Source organism: Schistocerca gregaria, chromosome X (assembly GCF_023897955.1).
Source record: "Schistocerca gregaria isolate iqSchGreg1 chromosome X, iqSchGreg1.2, whole genome shotgun sequence".
Taxonomy (NCBI): domain Eukaryota; kingdom Metazoa; phylum Arthropoda; class Insecta; order Orthoptera; family Acrididae; genus Schistocerca; species Schistocerca gregaria.
Window position 1 is genome coordinate 410,219,534 of NC_064931.1, and position 25,485 is coordinate 410,245,018.

General features: G+C 37.4%; 1 protein-coding gene across 1 annotated transcript in view; it reads left to right on the plus strand.

Moving 5' to 3' along the window:
• The window catches only part of LOC126298197 (uncharacterized), a 114,217-nt gene extending 90,078 nt beyond the window's left edge, over nucleotides 1–24,139 (plus strand). Inside the window, exons 10-11 of the mRNA XM_049989504.1 lie at nucleotides 1,571–1,712; nucleotides 18,229–24,139. Coding sequence (XP_049845461.1) covers nucleotides 1,571–1,712; nucleotides 18,229–18,398 — 312 coding nt within the window. The 3' untranslated portion in view covers nucleotides 18,399–24,139. The remainder of the gene's footprint in view (nucleotides 1–1,570; nucleotides 1,713–18,228) is intronic.
• Nucleotides 24,140–25,485: the final 1,346 nt, after the last annotated feature.

The window sequence follows — 25,485 nt, forward strand, 5'->3', positions numbered from 1 at the left end:
GGAGAAGTCCATCTTTATTGCAAGTAAAACATTGTGCCCACCTGTCAGGGCAGTTATCCCAGGACTGCATATGATAACAGGCACGGCAGAAGCAAATACCTGTTGCGGGACTGCAATTGTGTTCCGTGTTTGTGAGGCAGGAATGGAGCCTGGGTGTGTTTACGTTCTATAGCTGCTACTTCCTCCATGTCAGCCAAATTGCTCTCAGTACCCTGGTCGGATACTGCAGTCACCACATCTGCCTCAGACTCCAAATGGTAGCCAACTCCCTGGGAGACTTCCCAGTTATTGAGTCGATTGTAATACATCCCCCAAAGTGAGGTCATTGAACTGTAATGCCTTTTGAGGCACTTGCATGTTGGGGGCTGCTTTAATAATAGCATCTCTAATCATGACTTCCACATAAGATTCATTAGCTGTGGGGGTAATAAAACGGCATTTTCCACTGAATCCCTGTAGTTCAGCTGCCCAAGCACAGTATGAGTGTGCTGTTTTTGACAGTGATAGAGTTCCATTCGGTGCAATATAATGTGACAGTATCTGCAAAATTGAGTGTTTAATAGAGCACACATTTCATCAAAACCTAGCTGAGCTGGTTCAATGATGAAGTCTGCCTGAAAAGTAGCCAGCGACGGTGGCTGCTGGGGTGTAGGTTCCATGTTCACCAGATGTGGCATGAGGTTCAACAACGATCATCAGCTCTTATGTTGTAACTAAGAATGTAAAAATAGCACAGCAGATTCATCAGCCAATATCTTTGATAGTTCAAGCTTTAAAGCAAACCACAAGAATAGTCCAGTGTATCAGCCAACATTACAGTATGTAGAGAAGTGGTCTGAATACAGTACAGTGAGCAAAGACGGTATGAGAGTCAGTGGCTCTCTCATAAATAGGTGGCCGTAGTCAGGCTGGTCGCAGGTGGCACTAGAGGGACGCCTGCACAGATATCCTGCACGGAGGATCTACTCCGGTGTCTCTCCCTAGCAGTCGACCCCCATGGCATTCGAGGTGGAAAACAAATGAGTCGGAACAGCTCAGATAATGAAAGTCTCAGCTTTACCTACATAAGAAAAAATCTGGTTCTGCAATTGTAATAATTATGTGATGATTGTAACATACTAATTTCAGCAGACATACATTGTATGTACCATTATGAAATGGTGGCTGAAGTTTGCATGTTTGTCCACTTCATGGATTGTTATTTATTGATGTTTTGGAACATCCATTGCCTTTAACATCAGACATACTAACCACCACCAAATGTCTAACTCCAGAGGGAGTAATGCTGACCATAAAAACCTAGCTGGCCACGAAAACCTGGTGCTAAGTGGGTAGTTAAGAATTAAGAATAATTGCCAGTTTCAAAACTATAAATTACAGCAGGTGAAAATTTCTATGCCATACGTGTAGCACAAGACTAAATTCTACTATTATTTTTGTTGCTCATTCATTTTAGAGGATTTTTACCTATTGTTAACATTAAAATAATGAAGTTATTTCAGTTTATCAAAAGAAGTCACATTTATTATATAGACATCATTAATTTTTTGGTAAATGATATTTCTTGCAGGTATACCAAAGAGCTGACCTTAACAGAGTTCTGATGTCCCAAGCAATAGGTCCTTACTGTGACCTGAAGCAGGATGTTACTAGTTGGAATTTCACCGAAGGTGCAGCAGTGGCTTTAGAGATGCAAGAATATGAAAGAGAACGTAAGATAACTTCATTTTTTCTTCATTTATTTAAGATCCTTTAAGTAAACTACATGAAGCAAATTTGATTGTGTACGACCTCTAACTTATTGTTCATTCTTCTGTACTAGATTCATTTCTGTTGCTTACAATTTCTATCTACAGATGGAACACTAATGTGTGCCTCTACCTCAGAACATTGATTATGCTAGTGTTTGTTAACTTACAAGACGTACAACTTTGCTTCCGTCATTTGCCGAAAGGTGACAACAATGGTAAGTAGCGGTCAAAAGAAACAGATCACAGATGTCAGGTAGTTAGCTTCGACCTCGGTCAGCATAACCTCATTCAAACATTAGTCAATTTGTGTGCATCATAAAGTTGTTCTTGATTGAAAATGTCAGTTTACGGGCCTAATTCTCATCATTTGTGGGAGGTGTTATTGTTTTGTTTCAATATGAAGAAAACAGTGGCTGAGTCTCATTGAATGCTTTCAAGTACGTATTGTAAGGACGCTATTAGTGAAAGAATGTGTCGTGAGTGGTTTCAACGCTTCAAGAACAGTGATTTTTACATTGTAGACAGGCATAGTGGTGGAAGAGAGAATGTTTTCAAAGATGCAGAATTGGAGACATTGCAAAATGAAGACTCTAGAAGAATTGGCACGATTAGTGAGAGTGACACAGCAAGCTCGGCGTCATGTACTATGAGGTGTTAAAACCAAGTGAAACAATCACAGGTGCTCGTTATCAAAAGCAATTAATGCGTTTGAGCAGAGCATTAAAAGACAAACAGCCACAATACAGCGAGAGGTATGATAAAGTGATTTTGCAGCACTACAAAGCTTGACCCCATGTTGCAAATGAGGTCGAAACATACTTGGAAATGTTAAAATAGGAAGTCCTAACCCGCCCACTGTATTCTCCAGACATTACTCCCTCTCACTATCACCTGTTTAGATCAATGGCGCATGACCTGGCTGACCAATACTTCCGATCTCATGAAGAAGTCACAAATTGGATCGATTCGTGGATCACTTCAAAAGATGCACAATTTTTTTGATGCAGGATTCATACACTGCCTGAAAGATGGCAGAAAGTAGTGGCCAGTGATGGAAAAGACTTTGAATGATACATGTGTAACCAATTTGTTTCATTAAAGCTTCAAATGTTGGGGAAAAATGGCAGAAGCAAAGTTGTACACCTTTTATAAATGGTGGGAACGTTGAGAGATTAGTGGGAGTGGGAGAGACGTGAGGCAAGAAGTCTGCATCTACACTATTTTCATGCCATTGTGATCTTTGGTAGAAACATTAGTGTACCTATAATATGCTTTTTCAGTCACTAGCACACAAAGCAGAACCTAAAGTTGTGCGGTTACATAGCCTTTTGGTATATAGCTGTCATTTTCAGTGTGTGACACCCCTCCCTGCCTCCCTTCCTTTTCTGGTATCAGCCATTTTGTAGCTCATATAATTAGTTCCTATTGTTCTCACCATTAATGATACTGTCCCTACATCAACTAGAGTGTGATTTCATTCCCTATCTGTGTCCTATGTGGGCCAGAGTTCCATTTGCAATACCTTCATCAATGACAGGACAGGAAACCATAATCTTTCTTCCTTCCTGCTAAAATGAGAGTTGTTGCAATAAGAAGAAACAATGTTGTTAAATTGAGTTTGTCTTTATAAAAACTGTAATCTGAAAATGTTATGAAGTTTGTTGTTTCTACCTCCAAAATGGGCTACAGGACTTAGGAGTGCCCTGAAATCTCTTGAGATACTTCAACTGTCACTAATTGACAGCCATTTAAGTAACCAGTCTTCAAGAGATAAAGACACTTCATGATGAGTAAAACTCTCCATAATGAATAAAACTCTTCATACTAGAATGAAAATGGTTTAAAAATTTTGTCATGTCATATTGTTAAAACAATGGCGTGTCAGAAACTCTCATCATAGTTTGATTACGGTGAGTGTTTAAGGAAACATTGTTTTTAAAAACTGGAAATTTTGCACAAAGTTTTTCTGTGAATGATTTTTACAGTTTTCACAAAGGCCCAGTTTAACAATAATGTTGTCAATCACTTTGTTTGACATTTTCTAATTGATCATCTGCATAAAGGACTATCTACAATTAATTTGCAGAATTTTGCCATTTTCTTGCTTTTGTTGTCATTCAGCCAGTTGTAACTGAAGCTATCTTACCCCCTTTTCACACTACTGTTTCAGTTCACCTTTATTGCATGATTGAATGTTTGCCTTAGTGTGTGTGCAGAAAGATTAATATTGGAATTCGTTATATTTCCCAAACAATACATTCTTGCAAGGATTTTCCAAGTTTTTTTCCAAAGGAACCCCCGTACACCACATGTTGTAACCAGTCAAATTCATACCGTCCAAATCATATCTCTTATGATCCACAACTATTTGCCGTAATATTACCTCCTCTCTCTGCCGAGTCTAACTATTTACTTCTTTTACCTTGTCCTTACCAATTTCCACACTGAGGTACAACCAACACCCGCACCCACTTCTTTTTCCAGTGCACAAAGGAAAAAATTCCAAACAAATTACCCTAACTCCTATATCGCTCATTGACTGACATCACCAGTTACCATAAATTCCTCTTCCTGGACAGTCCTTGGGACACTCTGTGTTGCATCATGCACAAATAAGCTTTCTCTTCATACTTTGTAGTTAGCACACTTTATTAATGTATTGCAAAGAAAACTATCATACATATGCTCATCCAGAACATCAAACAGCCTCTTACTTTGATGGGGTCAAGCTCTGTCTTGCATGAACTACATCTTGTTGAAATCGGGGTCACTTTTGGATAATGGAGATAAAACCATCACATAACATTCAGTAGTCACCATGTCATCAAGGAATATTGCACCAATTATTCTGTGACTGGACATTGCACACCACACATTCACCTGTTGAGGATGAAGAGACTTCTCGATCGTGAAATGTGGATTCTCAGTCCGCCAAATGCACCAATTTTTATTGACGAACGTATTGAAATGAAAGTGGGCTTTGTCACTAAACCGTCTGTGCGCACGCGCATACTAATTCCCATCAAGCCCCTTGATCAACCATGTAATTTGAACACCCCAACACAAGCCATTCAGAATGATGATTTTATTTCAAAAAAAAGAAGAAAGGGGGTTGTCTCAGCTGCTATTTGAATAACCCATTTCTCTTGTTACATCAGCATAATATTTTGAACATTCTGTATGAGATACTTCCTCTATTAATATATAACTTTAGATTTACGATGTTCCCCAAACATAACTCCTTGGATTTTTGTTGTTGTTGCTGTGGTGGTCTTCAGTCCTGAGACTGGTTTGATGCAGCTCTCCATGCTACTCTATCCTGTGCAAGCTTCTTCATCTCCCAGTACCTACTGCAACCTACATCCTTCTGAATCTGCTTAGTGTAGTCATCTCTTGGTCTCCCTCTATGATTTTTTACCCTCCACGCTGCCCTCCAATACTAAAGTGGTGATACCTTGATGCCTCAGAACATGTCCTACCAACCGATCCCTTCTTCTGGTCAAGCTGTGCAACAAACTCCTCTTCTCCCCAATCCTATTCAATACTTCCTCATAAGTTATGTGATCTACCCATCTAATCTTCAGCATTCTTCTGTAGCACCACATTTCGAAAGCTTCTATTCTCTTCTTGTCCAAACTATTTACCGTCCATGCTTTACTTCCATACATGGCTACACTCCATACAAATACTTTCCTGACACTTAAATCTGTACTCGATGTTAACAAATTTCTCTTCTTCAGAAACGCTTTTCTTGCCATTGCCAGTCTACCTTTTATATCCTCTCTACTTCGACCATCATCAGTTATTTTGCTCCCCAAATAGCAAAACTCCTTTACTACTTTAAGTGTCTCATTTCCTAATCTAATTCCCTCAGCATCACCCTACTTATTTCGACTACATTCCATTATCCTCGTTTTGCTTTTGTTGATGTTCATCTTATATCCTCCTTTCAAGACACTATCCATCCCGTTCAACTGCTCTTCCAAGTCCTTTGCTGTCTCTAACAGAATTACAATGTCATCGGCGAACCTCAACATTTTTTATTTCTTCTCCATGGATTTTAATTCATACTCCAAATTTTTCTTTTGTTTCCTTCACTGCTTGCTCAATATACAGATTGAATAACATTGGGGAGAGACTACAACCCTGTCTCACTCCCTTCCCAACAACTGCTTCCCTTTCATGTCCCTCGACTCTTATAACTGCCATCTGGTTTCTGTATTTTACCCCTGCCACCTTCAGAATTTGAAAGAGAGTATTCCAGTTAACATTGTCAAAAGCTTTCTCTAAGTCTACAAATGCTAGAAATGTAGGTTTGTCCTTCCTTAATCTAGTTTCTAAGATAAGTCGTAGGGACAGTATTGCCTCACGTGTTCCAACATTTCTACGGAATCCAAACTGATCTTCCCCGAGGTCGGCTTCTACTAGTTTTTCCACTCGTCTGTAAAGAATTTGCATTAGTATTTTGCAGCTGTGACTCATTATACTGATAGTTCGGTAATTTTCACATCTGTCAACACCTGCTTTCTTTGGGATTGGAATTATTATATTCTCCTTGAAGTCTCAGGGTATTTTGCCTGTCTCATACATTTTGCTCACCAGATGGTAGAATTTTGTCAGGACTGGCTCTCCCAAGGCCGTCAGTAGTTCCAATGGAATGTTGTCTACTCCGGGGACCTTGTTTCGACTCAGGTCTTTCAGTGCTCTGTGAAACTCTTCACGCAGTATCGTATCTCCCATTTCATCTTCATCTACATCCTCTTCCATTTCCATAATATTGTCCTCAAGTACATCTCCCTTGTATAGACCCTCTACATACTCCTTCCACCTTTCTGCTTTCCCTTCTTTGCTTAGAACTGGGTTGCCATCTGAGCTCTTGATATTCATACACATGGTTCTCTTCTCTCCAAAGGTCTCTTTAATTTTCCTGTAGGCAGTATCTATCTTACCCCTAGTGAGATAAGCCTCCACATCCTTACATTTGTCCTCTAGCCATCCCTGCATAGCCATTTTGCACTTCCTGTCGATCTCATTTTTGAGACGTCTGTATTCCTTTTTGCCTGCTTCATTTACTGCATTTTTATATTTTCTCCTTTCATCAATTAAATTCAATATTTCTTCTGTTACCCAAGGATTTCTACTAGTCCTTGTCTTTTTACCTACTTGATCCTCTGCTGCCTTCACTACTTCATCCCTCAAAGCTACCCATTCATCTTCTACCGTATTTCTTTCCCCCATTCCTGTTAATTGCTCCCTTATGCTCTCCCTGAAACTCTGTACACCCTCTGGTTCTTTTAGTTTATCCAGGTCCCATCTCCTTAAATTCCCACCTTTTTGGATTTTTGTTATGACACCGAGTATGCATTTTCCTGCAGTTTCTGAATTGCTTTAAATGGCACATGGTACACACACCAAAATTTCTCTATTTCGGAGTCATGTTTTTATGGTATCACATATTGATACCACCCTACTGGCATTCTAGAGTTGGTAATGGAATGGCAAGTTTCCATCTGACACTGATAGTGGTCATTGGGATCTGATGGACCCAGTGGTGCATGTCTGCTGAGCCACACCACCAGCAGCTCTGTGCTATGAGCAACTTATGCCGTCGCAATATAGGACAGCTGACAGCAGCCACTCATCTCACTTGCACTTGGAGCCTCTGTGCCATGACACCTTCGTTCGTGCTTCATCCTTGTTGACATTGAGGTAGCTGGACTCTGTTTCTTGCTGCATTATTTGTAATGAGTCTTCATAAGCTTGGAGAAATAAAAGTTCAGTAAATTGTCTGTTTGTTGTGTTATCTGGTTCATTAATATTTTCTACTCCTACAGTACTACAACAGTTGCCACACCACTCCGTAGTCCACCTCTCCTTACTACCATTGTGTACAAAGTCGCACACAACAATTTTATGTGACTGTTCCTTGGCCTTAACCAAAACTGGGTCCCCAGTTTCAAATACAGCAGGTTTCAACCCATTCTGAGGCAATGTATTTATTTCTTGTGCCTTTTTTTCCAATTTGTTTCTCCACACTCTTCTCTCTCTCTCTCTCTCTCTCTCTCTCTCTCTCTCTCTCTCTCTCTCTCTCTCTCTCTCTCTCTCTCCCCTGGGAAGTTAGCTGTTGAATAATTGGGAACTCAGTTTCTTCATATGTCAAATTACAAGGTTTAACACTCAGCATGGGCTCTCATGGAACAAACCCTGTGGCCTCATGCCATACATTCTTTATTATTGTCTCAAATGTAGGTACATAGCTGGCCCATGAAGTATGTTTTTTATGGCAGTAGGTCCTGCACAACATACTAAAGTCCCTCATAACTCTCTTGCTTATGTTATCTTTTGGGAAATAAGCCAAAATTTAAATGTGCATTATATCAAATGGCTCTGAGCACTATGGGAATTGACTTCTGAGGTCATCAGTCCCCTAGGACTTAGAACTACTTAAACCTAACTAACCTAAGGAGATCACACACATCCATGCCCGAGGCAGGATTCGAACCTGCGACCGTAGCGGTCGCATAGCTCCAGACTGTAGCACCTACAACCGCTCGGCCATTCTGGCCGGCTACATTATGTCATTCCTCTCCATGCACTGTTTGAAAAGCTTAGACATAGTAAGACCTCTGATTTACTCAGTTGTGGTGTGTAATCATTTTTCAATACATCAGAAAGAATCCTTGTGTTTGCTCTCTTGGTGTGATAGAATTTGACAAATTTTGAAAATGTGTCTAAGGCCACAAAAGTATAACTATGTCCTCCTCTTGACACCAGCAAAGGACCAAACAAATCTCCTGCTGTTAGCTTTTTAGGTCTAGCAGTCAGTGCACTTTGTCTCAAACCTTCAGTTGGCATGGTAGTTGCCTTCACTTTCTGGCTTGTAAAACAGCTGTTAAACACTTCCCTACCCCCCTCCTCATGTTGTTAAATATGAAACTTTCTTGAAGCTTGGCAGTACACCTATGTGCCCCAAAATGTCCATAGATTTATGCCCTAAGTCAATCAATTTATCTACAATCTGGTCCAGGAAGCATCGTCTCTGGTCTTCCACATTATTGGCCTTCCTTCTAAAAAGAACACCCTTGTGTTGTTTACAGTAGACTTAAACCTTGGAAAATCTTTTGAGTTCAGATAGTGCTTGACCAACTTCAAGTTTTCATCTGTATTTAGCTCATGCTTAATACTGTGGTAAATCATATTAATCCTACTGTCATATTTAACCTTTTCAAAGTATAGTATTTTTATTCCTGTCATGTACGCTACTCCCTCTCTATCATCTCCATTCGGTCTTAGCATCTGAGACCAAGTATCCACTATATCAATAAAAACATTCAGTTTTTGAAATATGATGTGTTCGGATAGATAAAAAATCAACTCGCCCAGGGGCAACAGGAGAATGTGCATATAAAGATATGTAAATTTGCAAGCTTCAGGCAGAAGGGTTGAAGGGGAAGGAGGAGGGGTGAAGGGAAAGGACTAGTGATATTTAAGAAATAGGGAGAGTTTGGAAAAGTTGCCCATGACCCTGCATTCTGGGAGACTTTTCCAGACTCTCCCCGAGAGCTTGCAAATTTCTGTACCTTTATATGTGCATTCTCCTGCCACTGCATGGTGAGTAGATTTTTTGTCTCTCCAATTACATTGGAGCATCTGCTTTTATGTTCTAATCACTTCTTGCATACCTTATCACCATTGCAAACTGCTGCAGATACAGCACCCATCTAGCGATCCTACTATGTCCTCAGTGGTTCAGCATTTGTTCCTGGGTATGCTCTTGGTGACCCCGTGGTTCCTGAGCTGGAGACCGGAAGTGCCACAAGCCCTCTGTCACTGTAAGCTCTGGGCATGCATCAGCGAACACAGTGCGACACTGTTAATTCCCAGTGTGATGGATGTGCCATCTAGGAGTACTGACAACTACTAATCCAAACAAATAAGGGAGGCTAGTCGTCCTGATAATCAAATTGCAATTAGTAATGGGACTTACGGAGTTGTAAATGTCAAAACAGTATTTATAAAGAAAGGCTTAGAAGGGCTTGCTGGTACCTTAAAGTGTATTAAGCAGTTATGAAATGGTTTCTTATTCGTTGAGACTAACAGGGCAAAGCAAATGGAACTTCTTCGATGTTGATCTCAAAGATTACGTTAGTACTTCCATCTATCAGACCTACGAACCACCAGCAAAATGTCCACTCAACAGCTTCCACTCGTTCCATACCAAGAAGTCTTTTCCATACAGCCTAGCCATCTGTGGCCGTCGGAATCTGTAGTGGTGAGCAGTCCTCCTACAAATATACCGAAGGCCTCACTGAGTCCTTCACAGACCAAAATTACCTCTTCCAGTTTTGTGCAGACAGATCTCTCTTGGCTTCTCTCTCCAGTAACCTACCAACTCCCACATTCCCATTGTCCAGCCACAAAGGAGCACTCCCCTCATGACTGGTGCCACACAGGACTGCAACTGAATTACATTTTTCCGCTAGGGTTTCAACTGCCTCTCACAGTGCCGTGAAATGAGGAATATCCTACCCACTATCCTCCCAATCCCTCCCACAGTGGTGTTGCTACACAATATCTTAGTCCACCTCTAATCCCAACCCCATTGCCTTGTGCTTCATATCTTTACAATGGACCTAGATGCAAAACCTGTCCCATACATCTTCCCACCACCACAACAACCACCACCACCACCTATAACAGTCCAGTCACAGGTATCACTTATCCCATCAAAGGCAGGGCTTTCTGTGAAAGCAGTCATGTTATCTACAAAGTAACCTGCCACCACTATGCTGCTTTCTACATTGGAGTGTCTATCCACATGAATGGCGACCAACAAACTGTGGCCAAGAGACAACTGGACCACACAGTTGCTTGAACATGCTGTGCAACACAGTGTGCTTCACTTCATTGACTGCTTCACAACCTTTGCCATATGGACCCTTCCTACCAACACCAGCTTTACTGAATTGTGCTGCTAGGAAATATCACTGCAATGTATCCTACGTTCCTGTAACCGCTCTGGCCTCAACCTTCACTGGTCCCTGTCCTTCATCCATACAGCTCCTTCCTTGCTCCCATTTCAACACTATGCGGCCTTCTGTTCCACCAACGTACTCACTAATCTTTTCCCGTTCTCTGCTTCTCTTCTTTTCTGCTCACTCTCACCCCAAACCTCCCAACTCCACTGAATGGCCCTATCTTGACCCGACCGTGTTCCTGCATGCTTCCGCAAGCAGCAAGACACTTTGCCCCACACCCCCACTCCCACATCCTGATACCCTTTCCCATCCCTGCCAACCTCATCCACCTTCCTCCTTTCCTCCATCACTCACAGATTGCTCTTTTCACCATTCTCAGTTGGTGTGCACAGTTTGGCCTCAGCAGCCAGAGACAGTGGTCATGTGTGTGCAAGTTGTTCTTGTGTGAATGTGCATGTTTTTTGCTTTAGAAGATCTTTTGTCCACAAGCTTTAAATGTATAGCAGTCTTTCTGTTGTACCTGTCTGGGACTCATGTCTCCTTTATATGGTGAGCTGCAACCTATCCTTTCCATAATATTGTTGTTATTCCATCATGGATTTCCCATTATTTGCATACCAGCAAGCTTTCGAAGAGATTTGGTGTAATTGTAACATAATTTCCAGCTCACATTTGAAGAGAAATGGCTTAATTTTAGTATGATTTCTAGCTTGCATTCAAAGAGAAATGGAATAATTTTAGTGCTATATTTACAGTGTGATGTAGCACCTTACCACATGGTCATCGGCTGCCACTGGTTGGTTACGTTTTCCCATCATTTGAGTGATACTTTTATCGAAATTATGTGGAGTGAGTCAGTGTGCTGGAAATGCACATGTTATTAGTGTTAACATTGCTGAACATATTATTTTTGATACTACTCATGCAACTACACTTAAAAACTAGTTTTTGTCATTTTTTAAATAAAACTTTGTCCCCAAAATAGGAGGAGTTGTCCAGGTGCAACTATTTAGATTAGATTTGAAACTTTCTTTGCTACCTGTCAGACAATTTAAGTTATTGGGCAAATGATTATCCTAGTGTCGTAGGTATGGACATCACTTTGTTCTCAAATTGTAATGGAATATTTAAGATGAGTTTCATTAGCGTATGTATGTATTGTGATGGTGCAGTTAAAAGGCCTAACTCTTAAGAGGTGCTTTCTTGATACCCATGGGTGAACATCACATATTATTCTTATTGCTCACTTTTGTGCTGTCAATATATTCTAAGTGATGCATTAAGCCGGGTTTCCACATGCAACTACAATGATGTCACAGAAAGTTGCACGATGGTTGATGGGTGGCACCATGTGCTGCTATTTCTGTATGCTCCCGTCAAAATTCTAGTTGTACAGCTTTCAATATGGCATCAGCTGAGATTATTCGAATTGACATTGGTATTTTTCATTCAGGTTATAATTTTAGAATTGAATCAAGAATCCAGTGAGAAGGAGAGAAGGCGTTGCCTTTGAATTTCAAAGTGGGTTTTGCGCAGAAATAACACAGGCATCAAATACACTTATAACTCAAATTGCACTTGTAAATAAAAATCCATTCTTAATCCACTTTCAGATATCAAAAGTAAATTACAGATAACCATTGATTTGCATATTGAGCTCCATTAAAAAAATCTGATACTCGTATTAGAGGTTGTAATGAGTTCCTCAATGCTGCCTTTCCAGTGATCCATCTTCAAACAAGATGTTGAAATTTCAAGGTGGGTTTTGTGCATAAATAACACAGGGGCATCAAATACACTTATAAATGAAGTTGCACTTGTCAACAAAAATCCATTCTTGAACCACTTTCAGATATCAGAAGTAAATTTCAGGTAACCATTGATCTGCATATTGAGCTCCATTAAAAAAATCTGGTACTCATATTAGAGGTTGCAATGCATTCTTCAATGCTACCTTTTCCGCGATCTATCTTCAAACAAGATGTTGACCATTATTTTGTAGTTAGTTTGCTTTGAGTCTCAAATCACATCTACAGTCCTAATTAGTACGTACCTTGTTTGTTTGTTGTTGACCTTGTTGTCTTCCATGGAGCATGTCAGTGACCACAACTCGTACTTGTAACAAGAAATATTAAATGGTCAAAGGTTGTTATTCAGGTAACTTCCAATGGTTTTTCCGATAAATGCAGTTTCTGAATTTTGAAACAGATATATGCTTCAGTATTTCCACTCTCAGCACTAATAGCATACAATACTTCTGCCTTCAGCAGTACTACAGAACAGCATCAAGTCTGTTTGCAACAACTCTTCTGCCAAGAGCAGCCATTCCACAACATTCCTGCCAAGTCTCTGTACCTCCCTCTCAACAAACAAGAACAGTGCTTTCAGGTAGAAGTCAAAGAGTTCATAACACTGTTGATAATAATCATTGATACAACTTTGAAACAATTAATAAAATAGATTTACGTGAATTCAAGTGAAGTGCTTCAACATTGTTTTAAATGTGCAGAATATAAATATTTAAATAAGGTTTAACTCACTTTTATGAATGTGTATGTATTGAAATTATTCTTGTCAGACTGCAAAGATAGTTACCCATTATTTTCATTCATTTCTTATTATGTTATGGACTTCATTGCATTACAAGATGCAGTAATTGCTCAAGTGAAGCTACAAGTGACACTTTGATATTCAAAAACTGGTTGTAGGGTTTTCAGGTCTCCCGTATTTTTTGGGGTGTCAGGTATTTTACCCACGTTTTGTCCTGTCTCCCGTATTTCTGGCAGGTCTCTCATATTTTATGTTTCTTCCTGTGTTTTACCCATCTCACATACTTGACACACTTCATGTTTCCCCATGTCTTTCATAAAGTTTTATTTATTTATGCTAACATTTCCGTATCATTCCAAAATTATCATTGCCAAATCAACAGTTGCTATTTCCAGTTTATCTTCTTCTCTCTTTTTCATGTTAGTGAGCATACAAATTTCAACTTTTTTGCAGAGTTTTTCAAACTTGTAAAAAATGTCATGTTTTTGAATGAGTACAAAGCAAATGGTAAATATGAAAAGAGCTATGACCATATGAAAGTTGTTCTAATTAAATATTTTTGTAAGTATGAATAAACTGAATAGTGCTATGAAAGGAAGTGTAATTACGTATTATAGTAAATATGAAAGGTGCGATAATGCTATGAAAGTTGTTTTGATTAATTATTTTTAAGTACTACGTGCAGTGATGTAGTCTCGCCAATTTTCATCCTGTTTTGTAAAAGGAGTTTCAATATGTAAATGTTTAAAGATTGTGTGCACTTTTTATACAGTTGCATGCACTGGCCTCTAAATTAAAACATGCTGATAATGCCACAATGGGACTATTTTGGTTGTCATTTGCAAAATCTCTTGTATTTTCAATTTGAGAACCTGCCAACCGTATCTGGCAGTTACCTGTCATCTCTCCAGTACCACATCCACAAAACTAAAGTTTTCAGTGTTCTTTTGTGATGTTTGAGGTGCCATTTACAATGCCCAGAAAACTCATTTGAAAACTAATATTTTCAATTTTGCACCCCGCATCAATTAAATATAATGAAATATTAATGTTATTCTGTACCAAATTTTAGGGTTACTCATCGGGCAGATGCACTAGAAGACACTAATAAAGTTGATTTCCTTTATTAAGAACTGTACTCAATCTAAAAATTTACTACTACCAGAAACATTGTTACTTCCTTAAGTTCCCCCTCCAGCGGACGTTGTGACAGAGGCAGATGAACTGGCATGGGTAGTGCAGCAGAATAGTGTGGAAACTTGTCATGGAGGGCACATTCAATGCATAGGACGGAGAGATCTGCTGACAGAAGTGTTTATCTATGACCAACAATGAGAAAAGCATGCCAGTGCTCACAATAAATTCAACCATCACAGACCTCGCATTGTACTTTGTGTCAAGTGTTGTACTTGAGTGGTAAGTCATCAGCTGCCCGCACCAGCCACATACCGAGTTTGTCCCCATGCAGATCTCTACGGGGTTTCACACTTTCTCCTTCCCATAGATTGATTGGCATGGCAGGTTTTCATTTCCTCTCACAAGCTTCTTTTCCCCAGTTATCCAGCCACCGTTGACCCTTGAAGTTCCCGCACCAACACTGTTATGTTGCAGTGTTGTCACAACTGTGCAGATACTAAACTTTCTTTCTCAGATCCACTGGCCAAGCATTTGAGAGCATTGCAGGTGCGTGTCAGTATAACAGAATCTCTATGTACTGGCAGCACTACATTAATTTTCACCATTTGAAGACTTCAGTAAGCTGCTGTATAGCTGCAAATCACATTTCACTATTCTCAATAATACTTGCTTACACACACAACTCTTATCTGTGCATCATATATTGAAAACATCATATACCTCCATCGTGTAAATTAACCATTATTTGCGCATGAAGATTTTACATAATAAAGTCGCACTTCTTGCCACTGTAGCACTACGAACCATAGTTAAAGTGACACATTTTGGAGAGATCTTTAATGTGGTTTATTACTGAGACAGCATATTTTCATAATACACAGTAATAAATATGAAAAACACCAGATATGGCACTAGCTTCAGAAGACTTGACATCAAGATGGCAGCTGTTTATTTTGCTTCTGACACTAAATGTCAGTGGGGGAAGGAAAGTAACATCACAAAGTTACAGCGACTTCAACTTTTGTAGCATGGTTGAAAGTGGTGTCCCTCGAATGGCTCCATGGTAATTTTGGTGTTTCCACACACAACTTCAGTGACACCATATAAGTGGTGGCCAAGTGGCACTATTTTTGTTGCATGTGGAAACCTGTCTTTACCCCAGAAAATCATTCCTTGAGACATTATTAAGTGGAAATATGCAAAATATGCCAACATGATCATGATTCTAAGATCATCAATTATATGAAGAGCAAAAGTAGCTTAACTTAATTGTTAGAGCAGCTCATTAATGTACTACTTCCACTTCATTATCAGCCCTATGTACACCCAAAAATTTGGAGCATTCTACCCTGTTTACGGACTTCTGTTCATACGCTACATCAGTTCTCTGTACAACTCTATTTTTTGTACAGAACTGAATACAGTGTGTTTTCTCAAAATTAACAGTGTGTCCATTTTCAGAGAACCACTTAAAAATTTGTTGAAAAATATCATTAACTATCTCTTCTGTTGCTTTGTCACTAATGGACTTTATTATAATGCAAGTATCATCTGCTAAAAGTACCAGCTATGTTTGATGATGAATGTTAGGTGGTGGGTCATCCACATCTATAAGGAATAGTGGTAGACCTACAATTGAAACTTGTGAGACCTCCTTCATGATTGATCTCCCAGTCACTAAAATTCTCTCTCCTTTCAACATTTTATTAATTATTCAGCACAACTTGTTTGCATTTTGTTTGTTAAATCTTACTGAAACCATTTGTGTAAAGCCATCAGTCCCATGAAACAGAAGTTTTTGTATGAGAGTAACATGATGTACACAATTAAACGCCTTGGAAAGAGCACAAAAATTATCACCTGACAAAATTTTATTATTTAAGGCTTGTAATATTTGCTGAGTGAATGTATAAATAACATTCCCGGTCGAGCAACCCTTGTGGACGCCAAACTGCGATACGCTAAGTAATTTTTTTCTACTTAAATGTGAGACTACTCTTCAGTGCCTAACTTTTTCGAATATTTTGGGAAAATATGTCAGTAAGGTCACTGGATGAGAATTATTTAAGTGTTTCTTGTCGCATTTCTTATAAAGAGGTTTGACAATTGTCTATTTTTATATATCTGGAAAAATTCCCTTTATTCTGTCAACACCATATAGACTTTTGTTTTGTAGAATTTTTGTAATTTCAGTAAAAGATGTTGGTGCTACTTCGAGTTGCATAAAATATTGCAGAATGATGTTTTGAATACGTTCTCTTGCTTCGTCAACAGAATTCTGTAATCCTATTTCTGCTGACACATTCAGTGTTAAAAATCCTTGCAACTTTTGAGTTATCAGTCATAAAATCACCATTTAGTTTAATTGTTATCTTAACTTATACAGTGCCTTGTTGTCCTGTCTCCCATTTGACTGTATCCCATATAGTTTTAATGTTATACTCCATGTTGAATCTTGGCTTATTATCCCCTCTATATAATTTCCCTTTTTCTCTCACATGAAATTTTAGTCCCTGTAATTATCCAGGGCTTACTTTTTTTAATGTACTTCCTGGATAACTTTTCAGGAAAGCTGTTTTGAAATTTTGACTTAAATTTGCTATGGAATATATTGAATTTCGTAGTAGGATCCCTTTCTACAAAATCCTCATCCCAGACCACCTCTTTTTTGACTTATTCTTAAAACATTGTACCCTGTCGTCATTAAGAAGCTTCACTGCTTTGTATGAAAATGTCTCAGAGCTGTAATATGCTGCATTGTTTATTTCCATTACTTGTACATCATCATCAGATAGGCCACTATTATTTGGTATACATTAATTGTTTCGGAACTGTCTATAAAACTTTTATCTGTCAGGGCCCTGTTGTCGTTCTCCATGTGAAATGGAAAATTTACCACTGAAATCAGATTGAAACAGCCAAGTAATGGTTTAAGTTAATTTTTCCCATGAGAATCTTTTAAAAATCAACTATTAAATCTTCACAAACAACTGTTTATTCTTGTGACAGGTAAATCAATAATGCATCATCTGAATTTCTCATCAATATCTGAAAGTGTACTGAAGGGGAGCTACAGACTGGTACAATTACTAGAAAAATATTGTGAAGTAACTACTCAAAAGCATATGTTTTTAGGTTCTGATATGCACAATAACTGTTTGTTTCAATATTTTTGACTTTGTGTCTAACTTTTATATATGTTGCAACTCCTGCACATTCCATTTTCACTCTGTATGAAAATGATGCTGGTCTCTAGTCCCTTATTTTTCACTTCTTTATGCCTGTGGTTACATGGTGTTCAGAGAGGCATGGTATGTCGATCACTTCAGTATAGTATAAAAATCTGTGCAGTTACCTCCTTGTTATACACCACACCACACCACATATTTTTGCTATACCGTGTAAGTCTTCAGTTAATTTTTCACTTCAGTAACATGAAATTCATAGTTTAACTAGGACTGGTTCAGGAATTCTATCAAATAATAAATGATTACTTAATGAGGCCGACATCCATCATGAATTGAGAACAGTTCAAGAAAAAAATATTTTGACAGATTTAAAATTAATTCTTAATATTTTAGAAACTCTGGCTTATTTATGTAACATCTCTGTTGTAATTTTGTGACCAACAAATTCACAGAACTTTTATTAACATTCTTACTTTTGACTATTGCAGATTGAAATGAGAAGATATATGAAGTTAAAAAGTCTCTTCTCAGTTAATGAGGTTTCCTGTGTTCTTCAGTATAATTAATTACAGCTTTTTGGTGTTGAAAATTTTAATATCTAATGACAGTTGTTTCTCTCAATAGGTGATCAGTGTCCAATGCACTTCGACGATGGTAGCAATCCCTGGTTGAAGAGAGACAACTACATACAAATTTTTAGGTTTGGCAACCATGCATATTCACTACAGAATGAGATTATTTGCATATTAATGGGTCTTTTATGTTCATTAATCAGGCTCAGGATGATTCTTTGACTGCCGTAAATGTTGAGTGTTCTTGTTGGACCTGTATGCAGGAAGGATGTGGTAGATTTTCTGCTCATGGGCATGTTGTTCTTTTTTAGCCGATAATGTGACATATTTTGTATTTGATTAAATGTGTCCTGTGAAAATATCAGTTTTTACATATTTATGACAGATGAATTGTTTTTATATTGAGACATGTTACACTTAGAAGTGGTTTTTACTTAATTAATCTATACAGTAACATAAAAGCCGTGGACAACTTTGTAGCAGTTAAAGCCTGTTGAATATTAAGTGGTCTTGTTTGCAATTTGATCCCAAAACAGAAATTGTGTATCTAGTTGCTGTTAAAGGTGAAATGCCATGCACTGGGGGGAGTCATTGTGTGCAGAGGGAAATCATTGTCACTTATTTCATCTTTTGTAATTGCATTTTGATGAAAAGACTGTCTTCATTACTGTTACTGTTACACTTATCATCACTGCTGTTTTAGTAGTAAGTGGATAGATTTATGTTCGCAAGAGAAGTATTGATTCTCTCAGTAATGTGAGTTTCGCATTTGCATGTAATATTTTCACATGATGTGGACACAAGCAATTTAAAGTATGAAAAAATTATTTTGCCAAGTGATAGTATAGATGACAGTTTTTTTCTGTACTTTAAATATTCACAGGTTCTTATGCACCATAATATTAATACAGTAATGGTCTTAAAATGTACAGCATATAACAAGTCAGAGGAGGTCTGTGAGACTTTCCCTATTTAAAAAAAATCAGTAAATATATGAAATGAGACCAAAGTCTCCCTAAATTGTGTGTCATCAGTTCTCTTGTACCGTGTTATTTCTGTTGTTTCTGCAACATTTGGTCTCGCACGTAGCATATTTGCCAGCTGTTTCTGTAAAAATGTTCAGTGTGAACATTGATGTATCATCTCAAGTATGACTTTTCATATTCTTTCCAAATTTCTTTGCAAATACTGAAGTATTCCTTTAAAAAAAGGCAGGAGAAAAAGAATAAAAGTTACTTCAACATGTATGTAAATAAAAAGGTCTGTCCTTGTTACCTGTGTACTTCCATATTTACCAAGATGTGTTGGTACACAAATGTAACAACAGAAAATTTTTGATTATTCATTTAAGGCCACGGAAATGAACTGATTGTGACTGTTATAGGTATTCTTGAGGAAGCAAATTTAGCATAAGTAAATCAAATTTAAGTCATGTAATTCTTCATATGGATGAAAGTACAACAACCTATATTAGATTTATTTTCGCCCCACCCCGTCCTCCAATTTTGTCCTATGTCAGATCAGCTTCATACTGGATCATGTTGATGCAATGTCCACAGTGTGCAATTGCTAAGAAGCAACCATCAAGATCATTTTTGTATGATAAAACATGCTCATCGTGCATCTCATGCCATAGTTGATTTAATGCCATGCCCCTGCTCCACTCATCCCTTCTTTTCAACCAATTCTAATGTTTGCATGCATTTTCAGTAATATGTGGACTTAATTTTAAATCATAGAACTGAAACTAAACTTTCATATGATTTCAGTGCTGCTCACTGACACTTGTAACTACTTGTCTTTATCATTCTGAAGTAATGTACCCAAAGCATAAAATTTTCCTTAAGTTAATTAAAGGTTTTTAACCACACTAATCCCAATGCCACAGTTTTAAACATTCAGATTAAAAATTAGTACCTTGTCCCCCAGGGAAAATTACCTGAACTGGAGATAATTACTTCCTCCTTCACACAATACTTCCAGTACAAGGAGAGTGACCTTGGCAGCAACTTTTCATCCTTTAAATAATTGGAATATGAATACTTATCTTAAGCAGTATGAATCTAGAACTAATGTAAAAGAGTCCCATGTGTAAACTGACATGAACTTGATTATCTATATGACAATGAATTTCATTATTCAAATCTTCCTTAGGAGTTGGGGGTTAAGGAGACATGCCTAGAAGTCATTGGTTTTGAATAGGGTTATCACTCCACTGGTGCATTTTAATCACCAGTGTTTCAGAGAAATTTACTTGAATTTTCACATCAGGTTCACGGCATTGATTACATTTATTTAACACGTTGACTGATAGGAGGCTGATGGCCACCACAGCAGAGTCTTGTGCCTAATGTCCTGTAATTGCAGTGCATTGCATTGCGTATGCAGCAGTCAACAAGTTTAACAACACTGCCTTTAAAGTAAAGGAGGGTTGTGGAGACATGATGTAAAATCACTGTTTTTAAATAAGGTTATCACCCAAATAGTTTATTTTAATTACCAGTGTTTCAGAGTAATGAACTGGAATGTCCACAGTAGGTATTAATTAAACATACTTAAATAATCCTGCCTTTTGTAGTCCCCAATTATACACACATCAGTTAATGTTGATACAATTATAATATGAATATGGTATTTGCCCAGTACTGTGGGGGGCACAACCTTCTTAAACATTCAGCCAGTAAACTTGAATCATGTGTGTTATACTGCTACCACAGTTTGAATACAAGAAATGCTGTAGGCAGTACAGTGTTGTTATAAGTAAAATTCTGCTTTTAAAATGGAAAAATAGCAGTGGAAATGGTATTTAAGAAAATTAACACGGTTTAAAGTTTGTGAGAAATATGTACCTGTTGCTGTCTACACAAGTCCCTTAGTTTTTCCTCAAGGTTAGCTAAGTAAACCTAGAGCACACATATTTATAGTATGTAATGTGTCTGAATTTTAACAGTAGCCTCAGTTCATGAAATTTGTACTTAATTATTTGCTTTCAGTTGCTGGCAAGACCTATTTAAATGTGCATAGGAATATTGTGCCTGACATTATTTTTAAAAAATTTTGACAGTGAAATCAATTAGATGTGTGTTTCTTGTATCATAAGCAATAGTTAAGTCATATTGTTACCATTTAATACTATCGTGGGATGTGTTATGCATCATTAGGAACATAATTTATAATGAATTTGTGATTGGCAGTATTGAGTTTTAAGATTTCAAAAAATATGAGGATGATGAAAATAAAAAAGCAATAACTGTGTGTTCCATCAATCCCAGAAATGTTTGTGATAAATACAGAGCTGCATAGATATTTTCAGGTCCCATTAAATGTACTTGCAATATCATGAAATGATGTGGAACATGTCAGTTGATTTACGAAAAGACACATTTTTCAGTGGCTGTTTGGTTGCACGATGACCATTTATGAGTACATGAGTAAATTATATTTATATTTACATTAAATATAATTTAGTGAGAGTATAAATCAGTAATAGTTGATTTTTAAGTTCCATTAATTACTTTAGCCATTTGCCATGTTATGTATATTTGTTAATGCTATCTTTATCTGTATATAAAATATTATATTTTTCTTTGATGTTTGAACTCCCCCCTCCACCCAAGGAAAGTTTGTGTTCATTTAGTGGGAACATTTTTGTATCTTGCCTTTTTTAAACTATTGTACTTCTCCAACCCACTAAAAGCTTCTATAGGATTGCAGGGTAATTCAGAAAAAGTGTCAAATAATAATCTTCCTCTCGCCCTTGTGCCACAATTCTAATCTTTATTATTTTGTGACTGTGCAATGTCACCTAAATTATTAAAATAGTTTTGTACGCAGTATGTGGCAATTGGTTCTCCATGGCACTATGGCAGCTCTATCCAGCAGATATAATGAGTGAGATCTGATTGTGAATTTGAATACACAGTTTTAACTGAAAACAGAGGAGTGTGTTTTAATTATTAAAAAATGTTGATGAAAATAATCATTGTTTGAAATAATAAGTATAAATAAAAATCATAAACACCAAGTGATGGCAGGAGAAAATGCTTAAAAGATGTGGAAATGAATGAGCTTTTGGAGCCAGTGGCTCCATCTTGTTTCAGAAGGATTGAAGGAAAGGACTGGTGAGATTTAGTAAATGGGAAGAGTTATGGAAAAGTCACCCTGAACCCCAGTTCAGAGGAGCTTACTTGGACAGGATGAGAAGAAAAGACTGGTAGTTAGTGCGTGCACCAAATGAAATTTAAAAACCTAGGAACTTAAAGACAAAAGATAGAATAATAAACAAGATAGAGATTACTGAAAAAAAGATCATGAGGGTCAATAAAAGCAGGAAGCTAAATACATTATACATATAGGTAGTTGAGAAGGGTGGGGATAAATAGGCAACTCATAAAATAAAAAATATATAAAAATAAAAGGGAGTGAAGAAAAGGAATAGTTACTCAAAACAAATACTATTACCACAGAAATTCACATCAATTTTGAGGCAGATGGGTGGTGAAATCCGAGCACATGTTGTAAAGTCAGTCCCACCTGTGGAATTTTGAGCAGCTAGTGTCAGGAGGGAGAATCCAGATGGTACATGTGGTGAAACGGGCTCTGCGGTCACAAACGTCACGTGTGTGCTCTGCAACAGAATATTGTGTGTTGGCAGTATACACTATCTGTCTGTGCCCATTCATTGTAACTGATAACTTGAACTGGGCCCTTATCAACTCTTTCATGGTGCCCCCCCCCCCCCCCAGTAATTACTATATAACTTGTTACCCTGTCTTCCACCTTTAAGTTCTCTCTCTCTCTCTCTCTCTCTCTCTCTCTCTCTCTCTCTCTCGCTCTCTCTCTCTCTCTTTTCTTCAAATCTCATCTGGTGCAGCCACCAACAAACTGTCTTTCCCTTTCATCCCATCCACTAAGTCTCCCCTGATTTATGACTTGTCCATATCTCCTCTCATTTCCTGAATCTCACTAGTCTTTTTCTTTCATCTTTCTTCTTCCTCCTTCAACTCTTCTGCCAGAAGCTGGAGCCACTTGCTCAGAAAGCTCTCCTGTTTCGACATCTTTGTGTGTTTTCTCTTGCCACCACAGGTGACTAAGATTTTTATGCATCCATATTATAAAAATAAGATACTATTTGAGATAAATATATCACAGTTTTGTGATACACAGTGTACTTTGTTTTGGATGTTATTTACAAATAAATGTGGCAATATTACTCACTATATTTAATAAAACATAGTATAGTTTCTCTATCATTTTATTAAGATAAAAACAGTACAAACATGTTTTTAGCAGCAGTAGAAAATGATACATTTGTAATGTAATTATTGAGATTATAAAGGTTCAAAGTAAAATATTGGATCAGTCCGTCCATTCTCAGTATTTGAATGTGTATAGTTTATGACAAGTAATTCCTGTATCAGTGTGGATAGATCCGTCCATTCTCAGTATTTGAATATGCATTGTTGGATGTCAAGTAATTCCTGTATCAGTTTGTGTGTTTGAATGTGTCTGTGATGGCTGGGTCTTAATTTAATGATCTGCTAAATGGTAACAGTGTGTTATTGCAGAACTTACGTGATTGTTACTGATGTCACATATTCTAGATTTATCCAGTGGGATTTGACAAATTGATTCTCATTGATGTCTGTTAGTATTTTGACACAGCAGAAATTCTGCTAGAACTTTTTCATGGAAAGAAAAGTGTGCCTTACTTATTTATACATCGTCGAAGTAGACAGGAATAAGTAATCCAAAAGTTTTAAAATGTATAGCAAATGATTTTGTTGCAGCTATCAGTAAACTACATGAAATTCTGTTGTATAATGCACACAGAATATTAATAACTCACTTTTATATGAGTGTTCATTTTAAATGGTTGTATATGAAGTTTTATGTAGCAAACTGAAAAATGTAATGATTTTTAACATATTGTACGTTAATAAAATTTTCTATTCTTTGTAATACTACTGTTTTCTTGTGTGTTTGAATTGCATTTTAAAAGCAAAGTGCTCAGAAATATCACTACATTCTACATAGTCACATTTCCAATAAAGTAATGTTCTTCCCCTCTAACAGTAAACTGAAAATAGTAAACACAAATTTAAAGGTTTCAAAGTACGAGTTAAGACATACATTTATTGGCAACTAAATACATTGTGCTGCCACTTATGTTCATAGGGTAGAATTTGTTTCATTGTGTCTTCATTACACCAGTAATTCCACATTCACAAAAATATCTTTTTGATTATGTTTTATCTTTTACTGCATTTTAAAGTGTAGCTAAATCGTCTTGTATTTATTGCAACCTTTTTATGTCTTTTAACAATAAAAGTAGAAGAGAGTTGGAAAATTCATTTTGTTGTTTTCATTAAGAAAGGGGTAAAGGCAACAACACACTGCATAGCTGGCGTGTTGAGCAGTCAATAGTAACATAAACAAGATTGAAAACGTTGTTGCTCAGGAAGAGGAGTGGGAACAACAATGGCATACCGAAAAATAGCCATGGCTAATGGTGTCAGTTTTATTTTTAAAGTCACTTCATTTAGTTCCACTGTACTAGGCAGGTTTTCTACAAATGGCCTACTTGCAGTTTCATAAAGACAAAACATATTAAGTTCTGCTGATCTATCTATAGGTACTACACCAATGATAAGTGTAACACATACTGAAGAAATAATACCCAGGGTCAATATGTCAAAGCTTTTAGCTGTCCATATTGATGAGAATTTAAATTGAAAAAAGAAAAAAAAAAACAAGTTTTGGAACTCCTAAAACCACTTAGTTCAGCCACGTTTGCTCTCTGAGTCATTGCACATCTTGAGAAGGGATGAATCAATAAGTTGACATATTTTACTTATTTTCATTCAATAATGTCAGGTGGAATAATGTTCTGGGGTAACTCACTCAACTTTAAGAAAGGAAGTGTGCAGTTCTCAAAAAAGTGCTGTAATAATATTTTGTGTTGCTCACCCGTGGTCATCTTGTAGACATTTGTTTAAGGAGTTAGGCTGTTTGACTACTGCCTGACAGTATATTTATATATTAATTCCCTCATGAATTTTTTTTATAACTATTTCACTGCAGTTCAAAAGGAACAATAATGTATGTGAATACAATACCAGAAGAAAAAAATGACATGCATTTCTCTACATTAATCCTTTATATGGCATGGTACAATAATGTACCACCTTTCTTTAAAAAAATTCTATTTCCTGAACGTTTCGCAGTACAACAGTGTACCGCTTACTCAGCACCTTCTAAACACAATATAGTATCAATTCGACAACATTAAGTCCTCTTGGAAATGATA